General features: G+C 37.4%; 1 protein-coding gene and 1 long non-coding RNA gene across 2 annotated transcripts; one reads left to right on the top strand and one right to left on the bottom strand.

Moving 5' to 3' along the window:
* Window positions 1-812: 812 nt before the first annotated feature.
* On the bottom strand, window positions 813-26546 carry LOC116736793 (LHFPL tetraspan subfamily member 3 protein-like). Its single transcript, XM_032589572.1, has 4 exons — window positions 25409-26546; window positions 4151-4387; window positions 3244-3271; window positions 813-2022 (listed from the first exon to the last, which is right to left on the bottom strand). The coding sequence occupies exons 1-3, from the start codon at window positions 26004-26006 to the stop codon at window positions 3255-3257; spliced, it is 852 nt and encodes a 283-aa protein (XP_032445463.1). The 5' UTR covers window positions 26007-26546; the 3' UTR covers window positions 813-2022; window positions 3244-3254.
* LOC116736800 (uncharacterized) lies at window positions 11590-18891 on the top strand. The gene is made up of 3 exons (XR_004342670.1): window positions 11590-11730; window positions 14603-14611; window positions 18878-18891. It is a non-coding gene; the product is annotated as an uncharacterized LOC116736800 (long non-coding RNA).
* Window positions 26547-26845: the final 299 nt, after the last annotated feature.

Genomic DNA, 26845 nt, shown 5'->3' with positions numbered 1-26845 from the left:
ACACAATATCTCTGCCACATTGTGTAAAAAACTAATAAATCCGCCTAAGAACGGAGGTGATCATTGTTTTAAACATGCCAAACCCATAGAGGGCAGTGTAGTGCAAAGCTAAAACCTATGTCAACCAATCAGAATCCTGCAAAACAATCACAACTTCCTGTTAGGAATTAAATATGGCACCAGAAGGTTAATTTATGTAGGTTGAACAATTTTTTAGTAGTCTATTAGAATATGAAGGTATAAATTAAGCACAATAAATTATGTCAAAGCAAGTATGCACACACAAACACAAATATGTTTTCTACATTTTTTAGACGTGGGTTAAGGATGTGTATTTCACATATATACAGCTCTGGAAAAAATTAAGAGACCACTGCAAAATGACCACTTTCTCTGATTTTACTTTTTATAGATATATGTTTGAGTAAAATTGACATTGTTCTTTTATTCTATGAACCACTGACAACATGACTCTGAAATGCCAAGCAAAAATTTAGCATTTATTAGCAGAAAATGAGAAATGGTCAAAATAACAAAAAGGATGCAGAGCTTTCAGACCTCAAATGATGCAGAAACAACAAGTTCATGTTCATTTAGAAACAACAATACTAATGTTTTAACTCAGGAAGAGTTCAGAAACCAATATTTGGCAGAATAACCATGAGGGTTTCAATGGGGTTCAGAGCAGTGGGCTCTTCATTTTCTTCCTAATCTGTATATCTTTAGCACTGGTTGCCGGGACTGTAATGTCGATTTAATTTAATAAACTAACCCTCCTTTCTGTTAAGATAGGCATAAAACACAGCAGAGACTTACAGTGAAAACCTTTATTAAGTGTTCATAGTCTTTAAGGAATCTCTTTAGTTGCTCTAATTTACTGATTTATCAATATCTACAGAATATTTATTTACACAATAACATATGCGTGAGTGAGGCTGGGACAGGCTTCAAAAGTTCATCTCGACTTGAGTTCAGATGTCAGCCACGCCTGTCGCTCCATCTCATTACCCTGTACGTCCCAACGAAACAAACAGAGCACGGTCATTAAAGAAAGACCCACCTAGAGACAAAGACAGATATAAGATACACAAGAGGACGGCTAACTGTGTGTGAGGTTGGCAAACTATTACACTCATAACACACGTACGTGCATGCTCTCATCAAACACACACATACAGTCAAACTCATTGAGCAGCTGGAAGTCCTGCAGCTGGCAGTTCAGATAGCCGCTTTCACAGTGTAGATACACTAACAACAAAATATTAACGCCCCTCTCAAACTTGAGCACTGTGCAAAGTTGGGTAGTAGATAGGATGTAGAACAGGTTCAGTTAAAATCCTTATAGATCACTTTTAAATATTCTCTGTACACACTTTGTAATTCTAGTTGTCTCTGTCGTATGATAATATCACTACAAAACAGTTTTAAATATCTGTTTCAGGGAAATAAAGTAGCATATGAAAGAGAGAGAGAGAAAGAGAGAGAGAGAGTAAAATAAAACCTTAACTTTGTTTAACCTAAACACTACAGATTAATCTGATATAATTGTTTATTTTTTCTTCTTCTTCTTTTCACAAATAAAACATAATACTCATTCTGACAGTGACACACACATTTTGGTGTTAACATAGGTTAATACTTGTAATTACATTTGTGTACAGACTGGTGTGAGAGTTGGAACATGTGTGGTTATGCAGAAAGAGTTTCAATGTCTCATGTAGTTGGATAAAGGATATTCCATACGAATGCTGTTCTTCTCCACAGAATAACAGTCTCTGCCCTTGCCATGGTCTGTGCATTGGTGTGCAAGGGTTAGGTCCTTAGATGACAAACGGTGCTCTGGGCTCCGTCTAAGTGCTGGAAACAATGGGGTGGATGAGCTTCAAAGGTAGGTTACAGTGGTGAAAAGGAAGGCTGTCTGGTCTATTGTTTTCCAATTCACCGTGGCCTCTGTCTGCTTTCCTAAAAAGGTTGTTGAACGACTGGTGCTGAAGAGGATCGGACAGTCGGAACGAAGCGAACCTGCAAGAAAAAGAGAAAGACGTGTGTTGACTGAGCAGCGGACAATAGCTCTGTTTGCATTGACCAAATAATTACAAAAATTTGAATTTTGAAAAAAAATGTGCTTGATGGAAATACGGCAATTTAGAAAAAAAAATTTTTTTGTGTATTTTGCAAACTTAACTGGTAACACTTTTCCTTTTTTTGCATCACACAGGTCATGTGATCAACAACTGGATGTTACTACTGGCAGAGAATACAAAGAAGTTGACAGTAAGTGGAAGGATGTTGATGCTTATTTTAATTGCATTTCACAGCAAAAACACCAAATCTTATTTTTAGTCTCGTTCCTAGTGCAAATACCTTATTACACTTTAAATAAGTCCAAACTAATTTCTAAGTATCTCTTCAGCAAGATATAGGAGCTTGTTTTAAGTAAATAATTCCTTAAAATTGGTGAAAAAGTACATGCTCCATTGGCAGATAAATTTACTTATAATGAGACAATTTTCCCATGTTAGAAGTGAAATAATCTTCCTAAGGAACAAGCACATTTTCACCAATATTAAGGAATTATTTACTTAAAATAAGTTCCTCTATGCTGCTGATAAGTTACCTTAAAGTTAGTTTTGCCTTAATTCAAGTTCAATAAGATATTTGCACTAGAAACTAGATATAAAAAAATGGGGGAAGTTTAAAGCAGAAATAGGTTATAAACAAAATTCCAAGTTGAACATCTCTCTGCACAAATGCAAATTTTCACAGTTCAGAGGAACAAGAGCCAGCTTGTGCTATAGAGTATTGTATGCAATATGCAATTAAGATCCAATCAAGAATTTGGGTCAAGAATGTGTGAAAAACATCAACTCAGTGAGCTGAATACAAACGCAAAGCACATTAAAGATTTTTATTTTTAATGTGTCCTTTCCATGAACTACTTAAAATATATGCAGTTTGTGTTTGTACTGTTAAAAATGTGAAAAAAGTGTTGCAAGTTCTGTATAATTCACTGTCAGAAATGTACAAATCTGTCTGTCATAAAGTCAGACACTGTAAATAGCTGAGTTTTTAGAAAAGTGCAGTACAACTAAAATGTATTATTATTATTTTGTGCCACATATGAATGAGAAATAAGTGGATGTGGTTGTAAATGTTGCTTTTGTTGAACTAAAAAAGTATTTTAAATGCTCAAGACAATTTATATGGAAGAAAATAATTTTAATATGTTCTCCTTTAACTTACCTAAACATCAATTAGGCATTTCCTCCTTCTATGAAAATGCAGAAATAAAGAGAAAATTAGAGCAACACAAATAATATATTGTCTCCCAATTAACAGGACTATTAACAGTGTTTAGTTCTTGTTCACGCAAATATTTCACCTGGAATCAAATGGTTCCTGGAAGATTATAATTAATTATCCAATGTAGAAAAACCCAAACTATTCTTCCCAAACTCATACTAAGCAATTAAACTATTACAATGATTTTCCTGCATTTAATAACACTCATCAGCAGTTGATCAGCAAATTCAAAAAGAAAATTCACTTAAATTTATAACAATTAATTTGACCAAAGTTGGCTTGTTTGCTTCCTCTAATTAGATTTAAATGCTACTTTTAAGCTTTTCTAAATTAAGCTATACTTTTTCAGTATTGCTTCGTTGCCCATAAAAACAAAAGGAGTGCCATATCTTTCATGGTTCAGCTCTAATTGCCAAACTCCTTGATGTAGATAGATAGTAGACACAACTAAGTGTATCTCAAATGTTTTACAGTGTTGTAGTACATGTAGCAAACTGACTGAGATCCCTTTATGTTTCCAGTCACTAACAAAATGCAGCGTTGAATGCAGAACTGCTGTAATATCTGAAAGGACTACCACTGAAACAAGCTCATTGTTCTGCAACAAGCCGCCCTTTGTTACCATGATTATTCCAGTTTCAGTCATGTGATGTGCTTTAAATGCAGGCGGTAAATTTAGCTGTAAATCTGCTTGCAGTGTTTAATCTGAACACCGTTTCAATATTAGTTCTCCTTCTTAGATTTTATCTTCAACAACAGAAGCCAAACTTTTTTCTACCACTAGATTTGATATTCCTAAAAGAGATAAAGCATCAAATTTCATCAGATCAGTCGTACATATTCGTACCCTTGCTCTCAGCCAGCAGCTCCTCCGTCATGAGTCCGTCCTGCCGGTTCCCCAGGACGAAGGCCAGGAAGGAGAGGATGAGCGCGTCCAGGATGCCCATGATTGCCAAGATGTAAGCCCAGCGCACTGAACAAGCTCCCAGGCTGTATTTGTCTGTCTGCTCTCCGCACATCCGCCGCACTTCATCACTATCCCAGCCATCAGGATAGATCATACAACCCAGCACCAGACAGACACCTAACAGAGAGAAGACAGAGCAAAAACAGAAGTTAGAGCTGCAGTGTGTAACCTTAAGAAAAAATATCTTTCTACACAATTGTTGAAACCATCAGCGCCTGCAGCTGTACAGCTGTACGCACTGTACGTACCTTGAGAGTTTTCTTCAAGTAAAAAAGAAGTTACTGGATTTTTTATTGTCTCTTTACTATTAACAAAATTTTGTAAATTTTGTGGAGGTGGTCACATGTCCATCCTAAACGTAAATGTTATTGGTCAGTTCACTTTTGTTTATTTTGCGGCTTGGTGCTAAAACGAATACGCTGAGTTTGAATCCTCCAGTAGTTCTAAGAAGAGTTGAGGGATCCCTGCTTGAACTTTTTACCGTGTGCGGTTCTGTGTCGCCGGTTTCTGAGCTTTTTTTTTGTGGTTTCACAAACTGAGGAGCTGACGGACCACCCAATTGGCCGACCGTGACATCTGCTGCGCTCATCCTGAGCATGCGCTAAGACTGCGAGTTAATCAGTTAAATCTAGTCGAAACTTTGCCAAAAAGAGTAGAAATTAAGCACGCCTTGTTGCTTCACTTTCTCCTCCTCTGGACGCCTGACACACCACCTGAACCTGGGAACCTCCATCCTCCACCTCCCACGGAAGTGGAGGATGGAGGATGGATGTCTTTATTATTTAGTGTAATTTGTAAAAAAAAACAACAACAACAAAAACACTAAACGGAGTAGATTAGTTGTTTTTGTGGACCATCTGCTTTATGTGCATATGGCCTGTGTTTGTGTGGCGTATGTGTGTGGTGTTTTTTTTTTTTTTTTGCGACATGCACATGATGCGTGTAACGTCTTGGGGATGAGGTTGTGCAGTGATAATATTTTGCTACTCTCCAATAATATCCTGCAGGCGCCTCTGGTTAAAACTGTCACTACATTGTGACAGTCTGATATGAGATAGATGATTTGTGAAAAGAAAATTAAGCTCTTCTGTGTCTCCCAACGCTAACTATAAACAACCAATCAGAGCCAGAAGGAGGGGCTTAGTGGTGTCAATCACAATCTGTGGCTGTGCTCATTCCAACCCCCTTTCTCTCCGCTAAGCTGCAGCTTCTTCCTGATGTGGTGAATGCTAGACTAGCTAGCATGGACACCAATGATGGCGGATAAACCATTTTCCTGGAACAGTAAGTTGTTTCTCCACCATTAACACTTTGAGCAATGAGTAGTTCAAGTTCAAGTTTGTTTTATAGCACATTTCAGCAACAAGGCAGTTCAAAGAGCTTTACATCATAAAAACACAAAAATACAAAATCATGAAACACATAGTCAACAACATTTTGTCTAGTGGCATTATTAAACATCAGAATATTTATTACTGTGACATTTATTATGTTTCAAAAGCAACTCTCGACAGCTGGGTTTTGAGTTTGGATTTAAAGGAAGTCAGTGTTTCAGCTGTTTGGCAGTTTTCAGGAAGTTTGTTCCAGATTTGTAAGTTGATTGACAGCACTAAGTCCCTCCTCCTGCCTCTGATTGGGGTTTTTTTCGTCAGCAGTGGGGCATTTCTTCAGACAGAAAGGTCTTTTCACAGATAAAAAAAACAAACTTCTTTTTACACACTGCATCTTTAAATTGTGGTGTAATAATTGATTTTAAGGCTAATATCCAGAGAGGAAGGACTAACTGAAGAGTTGTGGGAATCGTCTTCTGGTGTAATCTCCTTGTGGCCTCTCCTGTGCTTGCATGGTGTTGCATTTATCTTGCTGATTTTCATCCCGGCCCTTTGCCAGCAGGTGGAAAAGCAAACAGTCAACACCAAAAAGAGCTGAGGAGAGTCATGGAGCGAGTAACTGCGTCTGAAATCCATGAAAGCGTGGATTTTGTTGCATTAGGTCAAATTTGTAACCTGGACCACCTCTCTTGAAATCATACAGCTTTTAGCTTTCTCTGAAGTGTAAAGACTCTCAAATGTTCATTTAAAACGAGTTTCCTTTCTGAGGTGGAGCTGCAACACCAGAAATTCAAGAGCCTGCACAGATCTCTTTTAGTTTTGGCCCGAAGGGTAAAATTCCTCTCATCTTTAATTTGAATGCGGATCTCCTTTGAGGCGGTGCTGCTGCATCCTAGCAGAGGATTTATGAAAAGGAGCTGAGTGTACATTTACCCTGAGCGCAGTCTACATAAATAATAAAATAATTCTATTTTTTATCTCCCTAAACACCTTTTAGCGTTTCATCTCTTGATGATGTGTGTTTCTGTTCCAAGATTATTGTAGTTTGCCACCTGCCATACAAACTTAAAAGGGAATATTCATATATTTCTCACAAATCCTTCGCAGCACAGAGACACTGCAGTTTGTTAGTTATTCTGCAGCTCCAATACTCCTGACCTACATCAATTATTAAGAGATATATCCGTGTGAGAAAGTGAGTAGTGCAGGAATTACAGAGCCACATCTTTGCTTCAGATTATGCAGCACACCTTAGAAACAGTGGGAATCATCTGTTGTAGACTTTACTTCCTTATCCCTCTGGTTTTTGTTGTCATTACTAATTCATATTGACACTGGAAATTCAAAGAGCAAAAACTACTCAACCAGCAAACAACTGACTTGACTCATTTACTGCCATGTTGAACAAAACTCAAACGTCACAGAGGACGAACTCTTAGGAATCAGGAACTTTACTCGTTTCAAATGACAACCTTTTATCTTTTAGCAGATAGCATAGCCTGTGGTGAATGCTAGGCTAGTTAGCATGGCCACTGATGATAAACGGTTTTCCTGTAATGATAAGTAGTTTTTCCGCCATTAGCACACTGAGCAGCGAGTACACTAGATTGATTGACAGCGCTAAGACCTTCCTCCTGGCTCGTATTGGTTGTTTTTGGTCAGGAGCGATGCGTTTCTTCAGAAGGCAAAAGGAGCCTTCTGTAAAAAGAAGGCTGAGAACAACTTTTAGCATTTCTGTGGGTGAAAGACCATTAAAATAAGTAAGTAAGGTTTATTTATAAAGTGCTTTTCACAGACATAAAATCACAAAGCGCTGTACAATAGAAATCAACCTTAAAACCATACAAAACATAAAACCAACATAAGAAACACAATAAATTTAAGAGATAAAAGACTGGAAAAATAAAAATGTTTTTAGTTGCTTTTTAAAAACCTAAACGGAGTCAGAAAAATATCAATTTCACCATCAAAATTTATTATTTTCTCAGATTCTAGTTAATCATTGACTAGTTGCAACATAATAAGTTGGATAATAGACCAGATGTATTTATTGAAATACAACAAAGAATCAATATGAGGAAGCTCATATGGGCTCCAGCACATCCCAGGGTTAAGGGGAATGAAAAGGCGGACTGGATGGCTAAAGATAGTGCACTGTAAAACATTTGAAGGTGTTTAAATTGAAAATGAAAGTCCACCTGCTGCCTTAAAAATGCAATTTAAGTCAACAAGAAAATTGCTTTTGGTTTTAACTCAGAAATTAAAGTTCATGAAGTTGATTTAACAAGAGACAAGTTGTCCAAACATTGTCTTTTAGATAGTAGACACAACTTAATGCGGCTAAAGTGTTTTACAGTGTAATAATCATTTATTGGCAGGCAGATGGCGACCTCTGCAGTTGTTTATGCTCATGTTTTATTGTTGTTTTAACATTTATTCTATGCACTACTCCAAATTGTGTTTAATACTGGTTCACCTTTGTGGAGCAGTCTGGGAATAAAGACCCCAAAACACATTTTGTATCTGGTTCGACTTTAATTTCACCAGCTCACACCTGATCATTTTTCAAGCTAGTACAAACCCCTTCCCTCTTACGCAACAAACATTGGTGTCAAACTCTGGGTTGCTGCAGCCACATTAGTGCTGCTCTACAAGTTCAGCTTTTATGAATGAATGGAGTTCACTTGGCTTGTAGCAGGCAGCAGCACCAGATTACACAACAAACCCATTTCACACAAGGGAGACTTAAACGTGGTCCTGACAGGCAGTCATACGGCCTCACAAGCACCTGAGTCACTCATCTCCACCAGAGCGTAAGATGTTGTAGGATCACTGTCTGTCAAACGCGCCTCTAGAGTCGGCCTCAAGATTTGGGTTCAAAGCGAACGTCACTGAGGCTGACGGCTACGTTTAAATCCAAAAGAGGACTGCTGTTTCTGAAGCAGGCACTCTTCGTTCTTCTTCCGGTTACACACAGTGAAATGCATTGACTGGCAAATGTCAAAGAGCTGTTGAACTGCTGTTTACATAACAATCTATCAATTTTGTTGTGCATTTGGTTGCATTGTTTTGTGATTGAGGAACAGAGGAAGAAAATGAAAAAGATGAGAGGAAAGTCTGCTTCTATGCTCTCTCTGAGTCCTCATGCATTCTTTTTCTAGCTTTTTCTAGATCCTTCTGTGTGCCCCCCACATGGATTTGGCTTCATCCGATGCCATCATGAATATTACATGGAGGCTCAGGTGGAGTGAGTAGAGCTACAGAGCTGTGAAGCAAGTCAGAGATTTTAAAAAAAAAAGAAAGAATAAGGGTGCAGATGAAAGGTCAATGGAACTGGAATTGTGACCCACTGCAAAACCTTTACAATTATTTTAGTCTCCTTTCTAGAGCAAATATCTTAAAAAACTAACCTACAATTAACTTTTCAGCAAGATATAAGAGCTTATTTTAAGTGAATAATTCCTTAATATTGATGAAAAAGTACTTGTGTACCCAGGTTGGATTTCCCCTTTGTTATAATTACACAAAATGTCTTTTTTGTCTTATTCGGATTCTTTCTTTGCCTGACTGCAGCACCTTGGAAAACTCTGTCATTGTTATAACTGTGTGACTTTAAAGTCGGGAGGCCCTTCCCTTTAATTCTTCTTCTGTGGTATTTTTGTTAAATGGTTTGCACCCTCCTCTTTTATCATGTTGTCCAGCGGAAGAGATAGGTGTTTATTTTTTTTTAAATCTAAATACATCCAGTTTATTTATAGATTTTTATCATCACCAATGTAATATATAAATCCATTCGTTAATGTGAATATTTTTAAGTGAACTAATGGCTGTACGGTAGCAGGAATTAACTTTAGTTTTGCTATGTAATTTTGTTTTATGTAGGATTTTTTGATGGCAGCCATAAGTATTAAATTACAAAAACTAATCTCCAATTTACGCACTTGCTTGGATCAAACCAAGGATGCTCAATATGCCATGTTTTATCTCAGAGAACAGATTGTAAGAACAGGAAGAGAACATGTTTTGGTGACACAGTGTAGCAGGAATGCACTAACCCTCAATCACTCAACACCAAAAAGGCAGGCTCAGTTCACCAGATGAAGTCTTGCATAACAAAACATATCATTAAATAAATCAGAGCTATAGCCTACCCCTTTGAATTTAGTATATTCACATTACTAGAAATTTTCCAAATTTTTTCATTTACAGCCTAAAATTTGTACATATATTTTATTAATTTTTTAGATTTACACAACAAAGAGAAGTGCAAAACTGGGAAGAGAAAGAAAAAATTATTCACTTTTAACTTTTTAAAATTATTACAAATGTAAAGGTCAAATATTTGGTATGCATTTGCAGCTAGCCTCCTTTTCTCCAAGATCCCTGAAATACGAAATTTAGGCACCCAATTAGCTTCAGATTTCACATAATAGGCCAACCAGTTTGAATGAAAGTCCTCATGTCCAATGTTATTTTTAGGACATTCAACATGAAAGTGATTCTATTTACTGTAAACTTATGACTTTCTGGGGGGAAAAAAAACTGCACTACGTTTGAAAAACACATAACCAAAACAAATTAATTACAACGTTTTTTAAGCTACAGCCTCCACTTTGAATACCTTTTTCCATTATGTTTGAATTAATTTTCTTTTCTACCATAAGAAGAACTACTTAATTTTTGCTGTTAAACAGTGGTGTAGTCTATGTGATACGGTGGTATACGCTTTATGCCCACTAGAAACGCTTGGGAATTTCCTATAACTACTTAAATCCCAAATTATGTGATAATCTGTGTGTATCCAGCGCCTATTTTTCACATTGGTGATTTTGATCAGCGCGGTCACCTGGCTGTCGTAAACGTCTGCCTCTTTACGTTAAATCTGAGGCTCACCGCTATTGGCTGAGAGCATGGCTCCCTGCTCTGTGATTGGGTTCGTATTCAGCTGCTCCTCTCTGATTGGCTGAGAACATGGAGGGAAAAGGTTCGATAGAGTAGAGTCGAAAAACGCAGCAGTCGGAGCGTTTTCAATGATTACAATAACAGACTGAAAATGACGAGAAAACAAGCTACTTTTTTAATAAACCATCTGCGCCTAGTCACAGAAGCAGCAGCTTAGAAGAACCTGCCATTTTGACAGCCGAAACCATCGACAACCATTGATATCAGCATTACCCTGGTAAGTAGAAGTGGTTAGCAATACAAATTAGCTGAAGCTAGCTCAATTAGCAACTGATTGTCATCGCTCAGTTAAGGTATTTTCAGTAACATTTCATTTAATGTAGCAATGACAAATGCTCACCACATACAGTATCAAATGCTAAACTGTAGATTCATCTCTTCTCAGAAACAGCAGCACACCTGACAGAAAGCAGCTGTCAGTCAGAGTTAAGATAAGCTAGCAACTGACTGCATAATCCTGCTCTTTACCTGTACCTCTCCTGTTTTTGGGACAGATCAGGCAGGCAGGGAGAGTGAGGAGACTGATTATGAGGTAGGATGAGCCAGAGACTGTGTTATGTGTGTGTTGGATACAGTTTGTGAGGATTGGGTCTGAGCCATCGTTCAGTCCTGTGTACAGACACCAGGAAGCTCCTAACACGATGCTAACGTCATCGCCGCCATATGCTGGAGCCTCTTATCAGACCGGCTCTCTATTTCTCCATTTCTACCTTTTTTTTTTTTTTTTTACAGGAGCCAGAGACTCATTTTACCTAATTGCACCACAAGAGACACAGGAAGTCATTTCTGCCTGGAGTCATTAGACTTTACACACTGCAAAAAATCTTACCAAGTAATTTTGGTCTAGTTTCTTGTGCAAATATCTTAGTAAACTTGAAATAAGCTTTACTTAAAAGTACCTTTTCAGCAACATATATGAGCTTGTTTAAAGTAAATAATTCCTTAATATAATGGAAAAGAACTGGTTCTATTGGCAGATAAATGTCTTGTTATAAGTGAAATAATCTTCCACTGAAACAAGAACTATTTCATCAACATTAAGGATTTATTTACTTAAAACAAGCTCCTATGTCTTGCTAAAAAAGTTACTTGTAAGTTAGTTTTGTCTTATTTCAAGTATATTAAGGTTTTTGCACTATAAACTAGGCCAAAAATACTTTGTAAGACGTCGTGTTTTTGCAGAGAAGTCTCAATGACTTAAATCACATTTTCTCTGCAGTCATTTAAAGATTATTTTTAGATTAACATATTTGCATATTGATGCTTGTTATGTATTTATATTCAGTCATATTGAATTACCTACATCACTCTTAGGTATGTATACAGCTCTGGAAAAAATTAAGAGACCACTTAAAATGATCAGTTTCTCTGATTTTACTCTTTATAGGTTTATGTTTGAGTAAAGTGAAAATTGTTGTTTTATTCTATGAACTAGTGACAACATGCCTTTGAAATTACAAACAAAATTTTTGTTTTTATTTGCAGAAAAGGAGAAATGGTCAAAATAACGAAAAAGATGCAGTTATTTCAGACCTCAAATAATGCAATGAAAACAAGTACATATTCATTTAGAAACAGCAATACTGATGTTTTAGCTCAGGAAGAGTTCAGGAATCAATATTTGGTGAAATAATCATGAGGTTTTCAATGGGGTTCAGTGCAGTGGGCTCTTCTTTTTTTCCAGTGCTGTATTTATTTTTTAAACTTTATCTTTTATGGTTATATTTATGTTATTAATATTTAACACCCTATATGGAGTAGCTTGTCAACAAATGAGTAATTTCCCCTTGGGGATGGATAAAGTATATTCTATTCTATTCCCCCACACACCTGCCTTGTTGAGTCTTTTCCATTTCCTGGGAACAGGGGGATGAAGCAGTTGGAGAAAAAAAAAAAAGAAATAATAATAAAAAAGAAGCTTGCTGGCACACTGGCAGCTTATATAAGAGATGGTAGGTAGGGCAGCTGAGGTACGCAGAGCGCTGCAGGGAAGTCTGACGGCGCACCAGCAGATGGCACAGGATGACGCGATGACTCTGGATTTGTCACAAACACAATTCCTCATTTTCCAGAAGAGGCCAATAAATCCCAGAGTCACACGTCCTCCCATTGTCTCTAATCGTCATTTGCAAATAGGTGCGTGGATCCCCGGTGACCTCCACAGCAGCAGCGGAATTGGATTTGTGTGTCTGGTTTGCCAACAAACATCCCTGTAATCCGTTTTGCTGTAACGCTATCAATGCAGCTGCGTGTCTGATTGTGGCTTGTTATGGACGGAGCTGCATGTTGGATGGATATAAACACTTTGTCAGCCTTTTCTTTCATCAGTCACACATCCAGAGCGAGAATGGAAATCACAGTTTTACCAAACACATTTTTTTTATTATTGTGATTCTCCTTGTTTTCTCCTTGCATTTAAAAAGCTGTGACCAACAAGATTTAGTATGGAGTCTTTCTAAACAGGGCTGCATGTCACTGTGTAATAAATCCACATTAAACACTGCAAAAACACTAAATCTTAAGTATCTTTGGTCTTGTATCTAGTGCAAATATGTTTACATATTTAATATTTATTTAATTTCCTTTGTGATCAATAAAGTATTTTAGAATTTGAATTTCAATAAGACAAAACTAATTTACAAGTAACATTTTAGCAAGATATAGGAGCTTGTTCTTAGTAAATAATAGATAGTACCTCTGGAATATTATTTCTCTTATAAAAATACATTTTACTTTTGTCATAATTAAAAAATCTGCAGATGGAACTAGTACTTATTTAGCAATATTAGGAATTATTTTCTTACAACAAGCTTGTATATTTTGATGAAAAGTTACTTGTAAGTTAGTTTTGTCAGAAACTAGACTGAAATACTTGGTAGGTTTGTGTTTTTGCAGCTGTGCTAGAGGAATTTAAATGTCTAAGACAAGATTAAAAACAAAGAAATTGTTTTTAAATAAAAGAAAACTTCCCATACTAGTCTTAGGTCCCATGTGATATTATAATCGCCCTTCTTGTTAAATTATGATTTTCCAATTTTTTCATTTCCATTAGCGACACTCAGACCTGATTACAAAAAATCTATAAATCTCTGGAATAGAACCTGTCTGACAACATGAAGTAGGCTAAAAGATCTCAACAACATTCAAAAAACAAACTTCAAAAACAGATGAGAAACAAGTCGCTGGCATCTCTCAGCACGTGCTACACTATCAAAAAATAAAATGCAGTTATTTCATTATTTACAAATGAAAAATAATGTGGGGATACTTCTCAAAGTGGTCGACCCGACAAATACTTTGACAACTCATCCAAAGCTGTCAGTTATGGTCATTGTTCATGATTTAATATTAATACTATGGAAAAATGGCATCAGATGACAAAAACCAGAGCTAACCAAAAAGAAAACTTTGTCAAAAAACAATTTGTTTATCCTGAAAAACCATCCCAGAAAAGAACGTCATGGTGGACAGTCAAACATGGCGGTATTAGTGCCGCGATCTGGGGCTTCTGTGCTCATTTAATACCTGGGCCTCTTGCTGTTTTAACAGAACCACAAATTCTGCAGAAAATTCTGAATACAAATGTGTGATCTTAAGCTGAAGTTCGTTTGGGTTATACAGCGGGAAAATATTCCAAGGCACACCACTACGTGCTTTGGTGTGCACAAAAGTTAAAAAAGAAAAGAAGGTTTTGGCATGACCTAGTCAAATCAATTGTAATGCTGTGGTATAAACTTAAACTGACATTAAACAAGTAGCTCATGCTTATTAAGAATTTGTCGGATAGATTGAACAGTGATATCGTATTGCACTATGTGGTTTGACCTGATAAGTATGGAGAAAAATACAAGGGGTCACTACTCCTTCTACCCTCTGTCCTGTGTCACCCCCCCCCCCCCCCCCAATGAGGAAGATTATTTAGTTAGTTGGCTTATTTTTTTATTTTCTTTTTACAAAGGGACATGATGTTTTAAAAAGCTTCCCCCCTCCTTTGATAAATGTATTTTTTCTTTTAGGACTGACTTTGGGATATACTAAGTTTGTGTTTGTGAGATATTAAAATGTGGTTGATAATCTGAAACATTTGAGTTTGGCAAAAGAAAAAAAAAAAAAGAAATCTCTGGGGCGAATGTCTTTTCGCAGCGCTGTGTGTGTCTTAACTGAATGTCCCTCAACTCAAAGCACCATTTTCTCACCGTGATGGACAGAATTTAAAATATTTTACAAACTCCCAGAGTGGCAACATTGAGGCTGTGATAAGGTCGTTTCAGGGGAAAATCAGAGCAAACATCTTGCCGGTTGCTTTGCGCATTTATCCCAGTAGGGTTTCGTATGAATATCCAAACGAGTGTTTGCCTCAGTTTCATAATCAGTCTGAAAATACGCAGGTTTAATATTAATATCATGTATATTAAGAGTCCTGCATTGTCACAACAGAAGGTAGGGGAATCAAATAAGTGTAAAAAATAAAATAAAACAATATTCATTACTTTAATTAAAACAGCCTAAAAATTGGGCTTGTGATTTGGGTGACCTATCAACCCCGTAGAGATTTGTTTCATCTTTTCGTCTGCATATCTGTTTTCCAGAGGAAGCTCCAGGCTGGAGGGAGACATGCAGGCGCGGTGTGACAGCACAGCTGGGCGCCTGATGTGACTCACACCGCTGAGACTGGATGCAGGAGGCCCGAGGCGGAGCTTCACATCGTGGCAGAGCCGGGGGAGCCGTGCAGCAGTTCTCTCCTGGTGTGACTTGCCCTGTGCACAGAGTGAGTCTCTACGAGTTTCTGTCTCCATGCAGCAGGCGGAGAGGTCAGTGAGCGGCTGGCGGACAGGCCAAACCCTTGGCAGCAATCCCTGTTTGGCATGGGCTGTTGTAGCCAGAAAAGAAGGAGTGGATTTCTGCAAAACTTTCTAAAAAAAAAAAAAAATCTAACCTCAAAAAGTCAAAAATTTGCTAGAAAAAAAAGAGAAAATTTGAGATTAAAGTCTGAACATTTCTAGAAAAAGCAACAACATTCTGGCCTCCAAAAGTTTGAGAGGAAAAATCCAGAAATGTTTTAGCTCAATCTCAGAAAATTTCCTGAAAAAAAAACGTGGTAAAACATTATAAATTTCGAAATTAATCTCAGAAATTTCCTAGAAAAACCAAGGAAATTTCTGGGCTCCAAAAGTCAAATGTTTGAGAGGAAAAAACTGAGAATTTTTTTTTTTTAATTATTCTCAGAAAATGTCAAGAAAAAACGTGGAAGTGTATGACCTCCCGAAGTCTGCTAGACAAAACAATCAGAAAATTTGAGCTTAATCTCAAATTTTCTTTTTTCTAGAACATTTCTGAGTTTTTTTTCTTGCTAATCTTTGAATTTCAGAACTTTTTCTAGAATATTTCTGAAATTAGTCTTCAAATTTCTTAATTTTTGGCAGAAATTTACTCCCTCCTTTTTCTCTATCTACAAAGGCCATAATATCCCATTGTATGTTACCGGTTTTCATGTATAGTTAGTGTAAGTAAGTAAATTCCCATAAAACATCTCACATAAAATTTTGTTTTCACCACCAAACAAGATTTATTTTCTACTCCTGAAATTGATTCAACTGCTGAAGCTATTCTGACTCGAACTTCCCCTTCAGTTTTTCTGTTCTGTGAGCTTTACAGGCAAACGATGAGACAGATTACATCCATCTTTCTCACAGTTAAGTCCCTCTTTACACTCAATAATTAAGAGTTCTTAGAGGCTGCAGTGATGACCGGATACGCTGAGAGATGGCCTGAGACGGAGACAATAATATGCCCTAATCACTTGTAGATAAATGGGGCAATTAAGAGTGTATTATGCATGCAGTGAGAATAAATGAGGTGTGAAAATGTGTCGTGAAGTTGCACAAGCTTTCTGAGGGGGAAAGCGAACAAAGAAACATGTCCATGATGAGAGCTTTGAGAAGAGAAACTCTAATAGCAATGAGAGAATATCAGCTTGAAAATGTGTCAAATTTTAGACGTCTCGAGACTGAATATGTTTGAAGTTAATTTCTAAAAATGAAATTAACGCGAAAGTGTCATAGAGGCACCTGAAAGTAGAGCAAGTGAAACTTTTAAAAGTGACTCTGACAGTCTCCCCTGGAAGAAGAAGAGCGTGTTTTTGAGATGAGCTGTCTCCAGTCCAAGTCTATTTCTGCTTCAGCGACTGGCAAACACTTGACGGTTTGCTGGAGGGAAGTAGGAAGCTTCCAGGCATCCTTTTATATTCCACTCAACTAAAACTTCTGTGGTGTTGTTTTTTTGCCCAACAAGCACATCATGCCTGGAACTTACCTTTTAACTCAATTCACAGGGTTTATTTCATCAAATCGTCTCTGTTCTCCTCAAAAAAAAAAGTTGGATGTTTTTCTAATTATGCTCCCATAGAAATGTGTTGCTTTTTTCAGTGTTACCCTGGAGGCAGCAGGAAGTGCTCTGATTCAATACAGCTCAGCATCGCGGTCCAAAACGACTCAAAGAAAGTCTAACAAATGACAGTACTGCAATAGAATGGTACTTGTGAGGTTGCTTTGTTTCTTTCCACTGCAAAAACACAAAAATCTAGAACAAAAATGTGATGTATTTTGGTGTTTCTAGAAATTTTCTGTTCTTTATTTTCTTGCAGATCTTTGACTTTTGGATGCTCGAGAAACTTCCTTTTTTTTTCTTCTCCTGAAATGGATTTCAACACTGATGCTGACTCAAACTCCTCAGAAACTTTCTAGAAAAAATAAGGACATTTCTGGGCTCACAAAGTCAAAAATTTGACAGCAAAAAAAACTCAGAAATTTTTCATTAATCCCATAAAATTTCAAGAAAAAAACGTCGGACATTTCTGAATTCTAGAAAGTCGAAAATTTGCTTGGAAACCTCATAAATTTTGAGACCAATCCTCAGAAATTTTCTAGAAAAACTAAGGAAATTTCTGGGCTCCAAAGTTAAAAGTTTGAGAGAAAAAAAACTCTGAAATTTAATTAACCGCAGAAAATAAAAAATTTAAAAAACATTTCAGAACACCAGAAGTAGAAAATTTGCTAAAAGCCTAATAAATTTTGAGATTAATCTCAGAAACCTTCTAGGAAAAAACAAGGGAATTTCTGGACTTCAGAAGTCAAACATTTGGGAGAAAAAAACTCAGAAATGTTTAGATTAATCTGAGTCGGTAGTCTGACTCACATGTCCCCTTCAGTTTCTCCGTTCTGTGAGCTTCACAGTTAAACGATGAGGGTGTAGAGCGAGACTGATTAAGTTTCTCTTTACACTCAATAATTAAGACTTCTCAGAGGATATGCTGAATGATGAACCCCAGGAAGTAATGCAGGGCTGTAAATCTGCTATTAATTGATCAAATTCGTCCGTTAAGGTGACAAAATCCCTGCATAGGTGCAGCTAAAGCCGACATGGCAGGTTCAGGTTAAAGCAGAGTTCAGTGTGCAGAGTTGCAGGGTGCACAGTGGGGGAGGGGTTCGCTGTAAAACCGCAATGAGTGTAGCAGGAGAGAGTCAGGGTGGAGCAGAGAGCTTATGTAACGGCTCCAGATGCAGCTGAACCTCCACAGAGGATAAAAACCGGCGAGGCGAGCGGCGATCAAAGAGACCTTTGAGTTCTCACTGATAATAGATGCTGCACCAGCCAGTTTCATTTTGGGCCAAATCTAAAGTCAAAAATTTTCTTAAAGGGCCGGTTGTGCCAGAATATATTAATAAAACCCATGAAATTGCTAAAGAAATCTATAAATAACTGTTTCAGCATTCAATATGTGCTTCTTAAAATAAAAGTAATATTAAACATCTTTTCACACTAGTCCATCCAATATTTTGTGATTTTTTTTATTTTTGATGGTTTTTCTGTAATAAAAAAATCCACAGATTTTGTGGTGCTAATTTAGAAATATTTGTAAGGAATTTGTGACAATATTTGCGTTAATCTTTGATGTGACTTTTTATTAATCGTCGTAGTCGGTCACAGATATAACTTGATGTGAAGCAAGGCTGAGGCAGCAGTCACTTAAGCTCAATGTTTTTCACCAATTTTTAGAAAAAATATAAATAAAATCAGAAAAAATGTGGGGACCTGTTGAGTCTGGAGGGCCACATAAGAAGCTACGGCGGGCCAAATTTGGCCCATGGGCCTCGAGTTTGACACACTGTCAGGTTAGGGACGCCATGCAGTTTTATTTTACCACTGAAATCTAAACTAATATTAAAATGCAAGATATCCACACCGAAACTGTAAATATTAGTTAAAACATCATCAACTTTAGAAAAAATGACAAAAAAATACATTTTGTATTCAGTATTTTTTGCAGTGCTCCACAAGGACTTTGTTTTAAGTGCCTTTTTTTATGGAGGTCATATCTGTGCAGTGGATAATAAATAATAGTTGTCCTGGTGACAGAGTCTTTGAGCAGAGCTGTTGTGCAATACTTCAATTTAACAGTTTCTCTCTATTTAAAATGTAAGACGAATAACCAAACCTTGGTTGTAATAAAGAATGAGGAGGCATGAAGGACAAACGATGGCTCTGCAAGGATTCTTAATCACAAAAAACCTTGACTATAAACATCTAAAAAGTCAAGTTGTACCATCAAAGCAGTGTCAGACTTTGCATTTCAATAAAAAAGAATTTAATTTCTATACCATTGTGTTTTTTTCTTCAAAGATGCCTGCAACCTGACGAATAAACCAACCTATCTTTAAGTCGGTCTTTCAAAATCCCAGAGAATCAGTTTCCTCTTGCCTCAGTCATCTGCTCCACACAGAACTGCCTTATCTCTGCAAAACTGAAGCAGCTCAGATCCACCTCTGCACTCAACAAGACTTTAAAGCTGTTTTCAGAGAAAACCTCTCAACAGAGCTGATGAAGCTAACAAGGTGACAGAAAAGGACAGATGATATGTACACTGTAAAACTCTTGAAGGTGGCTTAACTTGAAAATCAAAGTCAAATGAACAAGAAACTGACACTCTCAAATAAAGTCTTGTCATTAGAAGTCACTTCATTTCTAAAAAGCTTCTTTCAGTGTGTAACTGAACTCTAGAAACCATGTTAGAGACAAACAGTAGACCAGTCAGGAGTAGAGCTATGGAGACATTTAAAGCAGTGTTAGGTTATAAAATTATATCCAAACTTCTAACAACTCACAGAGCACCGTTCAATCTTTATTTGAAAATCTGTAGAAAGAAAAAAAAAAAATAGTTCACAGATGATTTCCGTCCTGTCTGACTGAAGTTTGGCTATTTGGCAAATAAGAATGGGTTTATGGTGTCAGTGCTTAAACTGGTAGAGGTTCTGTAAAGTACCTGCAGCAGCAAAGAGGGGATCTACAAGGCACTGACAGAGGGAGAATGACTTTGTATTATGGCCATTCTAGATAGAAAAAGGGGAAGAGTACATTTCTGCCAAAAAAAACTCAGGCATTTTGAGATTAATTTCAGAAATTTTCAGGAAAAACAAGGACATTTCTGAGTTTGAAAAGTCAGAAAACTCCTTAAAAAAAACAACTCTGAAATTTTAAGATCAATTTCAGAAATTTTCAGGAAAAAAACTCGGAAAGTTCTTGGTTCCAAAAGTAAAAAATGTTTAGATTTACTCTTTTTTTCTTCTATGTACAATAGCTCAAATACGCCGTAATAAAGAATGAATGTAGAAGAATAAAGAATGAATAAAGAATGGATACGTAAATACCTGACATTGTTTCTGAATTTTTACTTTTGAAAATGTGTAAAAACTGTTTACTTGTCTGACCAATTTATAATTATGTGCTAGTGTTGGTGTATCAAAAAAAATATCCCCAAAATGCGCTGAAGTTTGTGGATGTAACGTGACAAAACGGGGAAAAAGGTTAAATGTTACTTTTGCACTTCAGTTGGTTGCAAAAATGGGAGCTGGCTACACTGAAAAATATAAAATGTATTCATTGGTGAGAAATGATCATATTAAGTTTATCCAATTCAATATTTTAAAATTTTGAAGTTATCAAGATAACAAATGTACAGTATATGAAGTGATTAACTTAATTCAATTACTTGTGACCAATTAACACACTTTTTTTTTATTTATTTGGAGCTGCTTTCTCTTTTTTCAGTGTAGTGATTGCATGATAGAACAGCATGGATGAGAAAGGAGTTTTAATTAGTAAATTAAGAAATTATGTAGGTAATGGAACAGAAATGGAGCTTTTAATTGTTACTGGAAAAAAAAAATCTCACATGAAGTTTGTTTCATGGAGATCAGGTTACAATCACAGCAACCAGGCAAATGTTGCAGAAAGTGCTTCCCATGCGAAATCTTACTCTAAAGGAAAACCTCATACTTTATTTATACTGGAGTAAGACTTTAAAAGCCCCGTAGCAGCCACCATGTACACGTATAAAACATAGAGGTGATTAAAAATGACCTCAAAATTTTCTTTAACTGGTCTGCAGATTTCAAAATAACTCCGGTTGAAAGATTGGAGAAAAAAATGAACACACACTGCAGAGGTTTAAGAATAGAAAATAAGAGGTGAAATGAGATGAGGTGCAAAGATGGAAGGTCTGAGAGAAAAGTCTTAGTTTGCTCAGCAACAAAAGCATACTCTCTTACATCTCCATGCCATGAACCTGCAGACGCCCAAACTTGGCTCTAAAAGACGAATCTGGCTCCATCCAGGGCATTATGGGTGCATCTTAGATCTGTGCACTCAGCTTCAGCTGTCATGTAGACGGTATGAGACTCCTGACAAGTCCTGGATGCTGGCCACTTTATTAAATATTCAGCAAAAAACTCTTCCAAGGAGAAGGAAAGGAAATATGTGCCAGTTCTCCCTTACTTGTTCACCGAAAGGAAGCTGAGTGCAATTCTTAGCATGTTTGACATCAGGTAAAAAACAACTGCATCAACAATAACTTGATAAATATTCAAACCCTTTTTACTTTTTAAAATGTTGTCACATTACAACCACAAGCTTTAGTGTATTTTAAATCTTTATACAGCTACCGTTAGCGCTGCTAGTCTTCATCTTTTCACATCTCAATATTGACTCTTTTTTTCTTCTTGGCAAAATAACTAACCACCACAGAATGATACTGCCACTACTAGTGATTTACTATGAGTACGATGTGTTTAAGGGTGTGTGGTGAAACATTAGCTTGAAAGCTAACATCTCCCATATCCTTTAAACATGTCGTACTCACCTTAAACAAAGCCAGTGTTAGCTCTAAAGCTAACAGTAGCTTTAAAGCTTAACACTAATGTAAAATGATACATTAGTGACATTTTACATTACACTTTAAAGTTAAAAATAGCTTTAAAGTGTTAGCTTTACAGCTTAACGCCAGCTAATACTGGCGTTAAGCTGTAAAGTGCAGTGTTAGAACATCTTAGTGTTAGCCTTAGAGCTAACACTAGCTTTAAACCTAGTTAGCTTAGCTTTAAGCTTTGTCCTGAATTTTATTTAGACCTGTTGGAATAAGTAAAAGTGCTAAGTCCCACCTTTCAGATCTTTATTTGTTAAGAAACTTGAGAACCAAATGTCCCTTATATTCTGGTTCTATGCTGAAAAAATCACAACAAAATGCAGTTTGTAGTTAAAATATGGATGCATCTAAATAACAAATGCCTAGTTAAAACATCTCAACATTTCCATATACTGCCAGAATATAAAAACGATGCATCGTCTTCCCTCACGTCTAATGGTATATAATACAAAATGACAAATTTGCAACCCCTTTCAAAATCATTTGGTTTTAAATATCCTGTTAGCATGCTAGCTCAAAGCTGCAGCAGCAATCTCTAAAGATGTGCATGTGAGTCTGTGGAATGACCCGTGATGATGCTCGCAGGAGCAGAAAGAAAGACTGATGCCATGTAGCAGAGAGCAGTGCCCTGAATACTGACTGTGTCATTAATGTCCTCCAAGCCTTCCAGCAGCAGCAGCACGGCAGGAAAACAAGTGGAGGCTGACCCTACACCACTTTTTATTTCAGATCCTTTCAAAGCCACTAGGTTTGAAGTACACTGCGCTCCAAAAATCTTCAAGGTGACAAACTGTGAAAGAAACAAAAACAGATTTGTCTTTCCTTTGCACTCTTCTTGGCAGGCTGACGCGCCGTTTATCACCATCTCGCTGATGGTGTGTGGATGTTGATGGGCCACCTGTCCTCCCTATGGGCCACTCAGCTAAGGTGTGAGTTTAAACATCAGCTAAGTAATAATGTTTGACAGCGCTAATAAGCCAGGCCTCGCTGTGTCAGACTGCCACGACCAGCACCTCTTCTCTTAGCTTTCTCTTTCATCTCCTTGCAGTGATCCAGCAGTGGCCTCATTAGAGAAGCTTATTGCCTTAATTCAGCCAAAACACAACAACTCAAGATGGAGCTGCTCCAAAATAACTGCACTGTAAAACATTTACAGGTGGTTTAACCTGAAAATTAAAGTCCACCTGCTGCCTTGAAAATGCAATTTAAGTCAACGAGAAAATTGTTTTGGTTTTAACTCAGAAATTAAAGTTCATGAAGTTGATTTAACAACAAGAGACAAGTTGTCTAAACATTGTTTTTTAACTTCATTCATCTTGAATTGTGAGTTTTAACTTAATGTTGCAATTTAAACCAAATAATTATTTCACAATATGCAAGAAAAAAAAACTGCCCTCACCGAGTTAAAGAGCCACATTTCTCTATTATTTTACTCACAATAGTCAAGTTAAAATAAATACTTATTTTACTTTAGAATAATTTACATTCTTGTTTCAAACTGCAGGAACAAAATTTCTGATCTGATAATGAATTTTATTAAACATCCCAATGAATTCAGCTCAGAAACATTTAGTGTGAACAGGACATTATCCTCAAGCTTTGCTAACTGAGAATTGCATTAAAATGAACATTTGCCTTAATAAAACACAAGAGTCAGATCAATGTAACGCACTTCCATCTCAGGAGACAAAAACATGCCGCTAAGCATTCTGGGAAATAGTTCCCACTCCCGTCTTTCTCTTCTTTCAGGTTTTTTAAGTGCTAAACTGGAAACTCAAAGCTTTGCTGCTGCTTCAGCTGAGAGGACTTATGCTTGGCAATGCCTGGATTCTTCAGATGAAATGATGGCTTATGACGTTCACCCACAGTAACAACAAACGACAAAATCCTGCAGCTCAATATTCGACCTTTATTCGAATTTGTTGTTAAAACCACAAAAAGAACAGATGTACTGTACACATTTGATTGCAGGAGATTAGAAGGAAATCTGGTCATTGTAACGGCTCAGATTGGGTTAGATGCATGCTGTGTGTTATGTAAGCAACTTAAAATGGGACAATGATGCAGTTTTAGTTGTATTCATAGAGCTAAATGGGTATTTAGTGGAAAGTTTGCAAAATAAGCAGTAAGTTATTCTATGACAAAGTCCTTCTGTAGTAAAACTCTGAGGTCCAAACAATATTTAGTATTTATGCTAAGTATAAATTATATTCAAACTATGCAGAGTATCGTTACTATAAGTATAGTGTGTAATGTAGTGTATAAATTACACAGAATTACACACTAATCAAGTGATGGTCACCTGCTTTTATTTAGAAGTGTCAGAATAAAGTTGTTTTTGTTTTTTCTCTTCAAAAACTAGAATTCTTTGGACACCATTTATTATCTATTATTGAAAATTGGTGTCTAAAAAAAGGACGGCGGCGTCAGAAAGCAACTCCGATGCAGAGCAAGATGTCAGAACTGTACGTACCATGATCAAATTATTCATTCGCTTTTCAATTACTTTTGATATAAATCAGTGTATTTTATTTGTCATACATACTTTAGACAATTATATTTTCTTAGCATTGATCAGTTATATTAAGAATATACTCCAATATAAAGATTTATTTTTAGTATAAGATGAATTTTAAGGATTTGATAAATCAAATTTCTATGAAAATCATTTATCCAACCAGTCATTTTCTATACCTGACTGCTTAATTCTGGCACTTGTTTCCATCAGTCAATGAAGAAAACATGAGATCAACACTAGTAACTAAAGAAATGAAGCTGAAATGCATTTTGTCTTATCTGGAGGAGGAAGCTGGAGTACCTGGAGAAAATATCCAAACTCCATAAAAATAGACTTTGGACAGGATTTGAATCCTGGGCCTTTGTGCTGTGAGGCAACAATAGTAACAACTTCATCCCTGTGCAGTGCAATAAATTCATAATTAGACTGATCAGAACGGATTAAGGAAAAATCAGCCAATTCCGTTCTGTAGCTGATTGATTGACCCAACTATGTTTTAAGACAATATTTTACTTATTTCCAATTGTTGTACTTGATTGATGTTGATAGGTTAATCTAATGAGTTTATAGATAAATATCAAACCAACGCGTATTTTATGACCGTTTAAAGTAGGGGTGAACCGATTATTTATCAGCGCAGATTTACTTAATTTTTGGGAAATTAAAGGTTACATGTGAAGTCAGTTGTATTCAATAATATTTCCAACCTCAGCAAATGTCAAACTCAATTATATTCTGATTATCAAAAATCCTCTTCTGCTCTACTGTGAGAGACGTTTGACTGAAAGATCGGTCCACCATGTTTGCAGTTAATTGTTGCCAACTCAACAACTTTTTTTTTGTTGCTATTTTTAGCCACATGTCAGACAAAAAAAAAAGAAAAAAAAAAAGGTCATCGGCTAAAATCGGGACTCGGCTTTTTAAAGGTCGGTACAGAAAACTCCCAATTGGTGCACCCGTAGTTTAAAGAGTTTTTCACAACCAACTGAAATATTAAAAACAAGCCTGAACCCTAAACCAGTTTGATTTTTGATTAATCGTTTAAAGCATGATGAGGTTTCCGGACCTACCTGATGCTGCTTGCATCCAGCCGCAGATTTTGTACACGGTGGAGGTGCTGAGGAGGAAGAAGAGGCTGAAGCAGCCGATGCAGGTGACCACCAACATCATTGACATTCCAATGAAGAAGGAGGCGGCCTTGAACGCGCGGGAGGGGATGGCGGAGAACTCGGTGAAGCTGCCCTGGCAGTCCAGCTCCCTGGAGATTCCGTCCCCGACGCAATAGTGAAACAGGCCGAAGTAGCCGGCCTGCGGGGTGTCCACGCCATCCCCGATCCAATAGGGCTGCGAGAAAATGGTCACGTTAACGATGCCGAACAGGATCGTGAAAATGGCCCACAGGAGACCGATGACACGCGAGTTGCGGACGTAATTGGTCTGGTAGAGTTTCGCGGCTTCTGCAGACGGTAGCATTGATGCGGCTGATCCAGTTATCATCTTATGCAGAGCCGAAAATGAAATGAAGGATGCGATCCGTCCGTGCGCTAAGGAGGGAATCGAACATTGATGTTGAAAGACGCTTTTCTCCCGGCTTCCTCCTCTTACAGAATCATAGTTAAAACAACTCGCCGGATCGGACGATCTGTGCCTGTGCAGCTGCAAGCACATCTGTCAGACGGGATCAGGCTCATGACGTCGCATCCCCCCACCAAAAAATAAAAAAAATCAGTCAGTGGACCAAAGCGAGGAGAGCTCGAACCCTGGATGTGACTCTGACAACTCAAACCGACTCGATCGCAGCTCATCGCTGCCGCATTTCGGTGCCCTTGGAAAAATCCACCGGAGAAAGACGCGTTTTCACATCAACCTCAGCTGCAGGCAACACCTAAAAATCAACAGCTTGTTGGGAGGAAATGTCTCCAAACGGGACCGCGTTCAGCGTAAGCTCACGCATCAAATCTTCCCACCGCGAATTACGCATTCAGATATCACGCCTGCCTCTTTCTCTCTCTCTCTCTTCCTCGTTCTCTGGTCGTGAAGCGTAAATATATTCTTCACAGCAGCATCCGCTGGGCTCCCGGTGATGCTGCGAGTCACAGAGGGAGGGGCGCGCGCACAGATGGTGGACGGGGCGCGCGCGGTGACACACACCTTCTGGAGAACGCTGCGTCAACGTCCAACGAACTGACGACACATCGGTGCCAAACGCAGCAGCACATGCGCGTCTGCGTCCGTTTCAGCTGGATGACAGTCACCCAGTAGCCTTTAATGCCGGGCAGCGCGAGGTTATGCAACAATTCATGAAAATCATGCGCACAATTCCCTGCGAAAAATGCAAAGATTAAATCCTCAGACTTGGTTTTTGTTCCCTACTAAACGCCAGACGAAAATAAAATAAATAAATAAAAAAATAATTGCTCATACTCTGAACGTTTTTTTCATTTTCTGTTATGACTTTATGCAGGAAATCCCGCAGTATAATAGTGAAGTTTCTCAAATGTTCAATA

This window comes from Xiphophorus hellerii, chromosome 2, assembly GCF_003331165.1.
Source record: "Xiphophorus hellerii strain 12219 chromosome 2, Xiphophorus_hellerii-4.1, whole genome shotgun sequence".
Lineage (NCBI taxonomy): Eukaryota > Metazoa > Chordata > Actinopteri > Cyprinodontiformes > Poeciliidae > Xiphophorus > Xiphophorus hellerii.
This window is presented reverse-complemented; position numbering and strand designations above follow the sequence as displayed.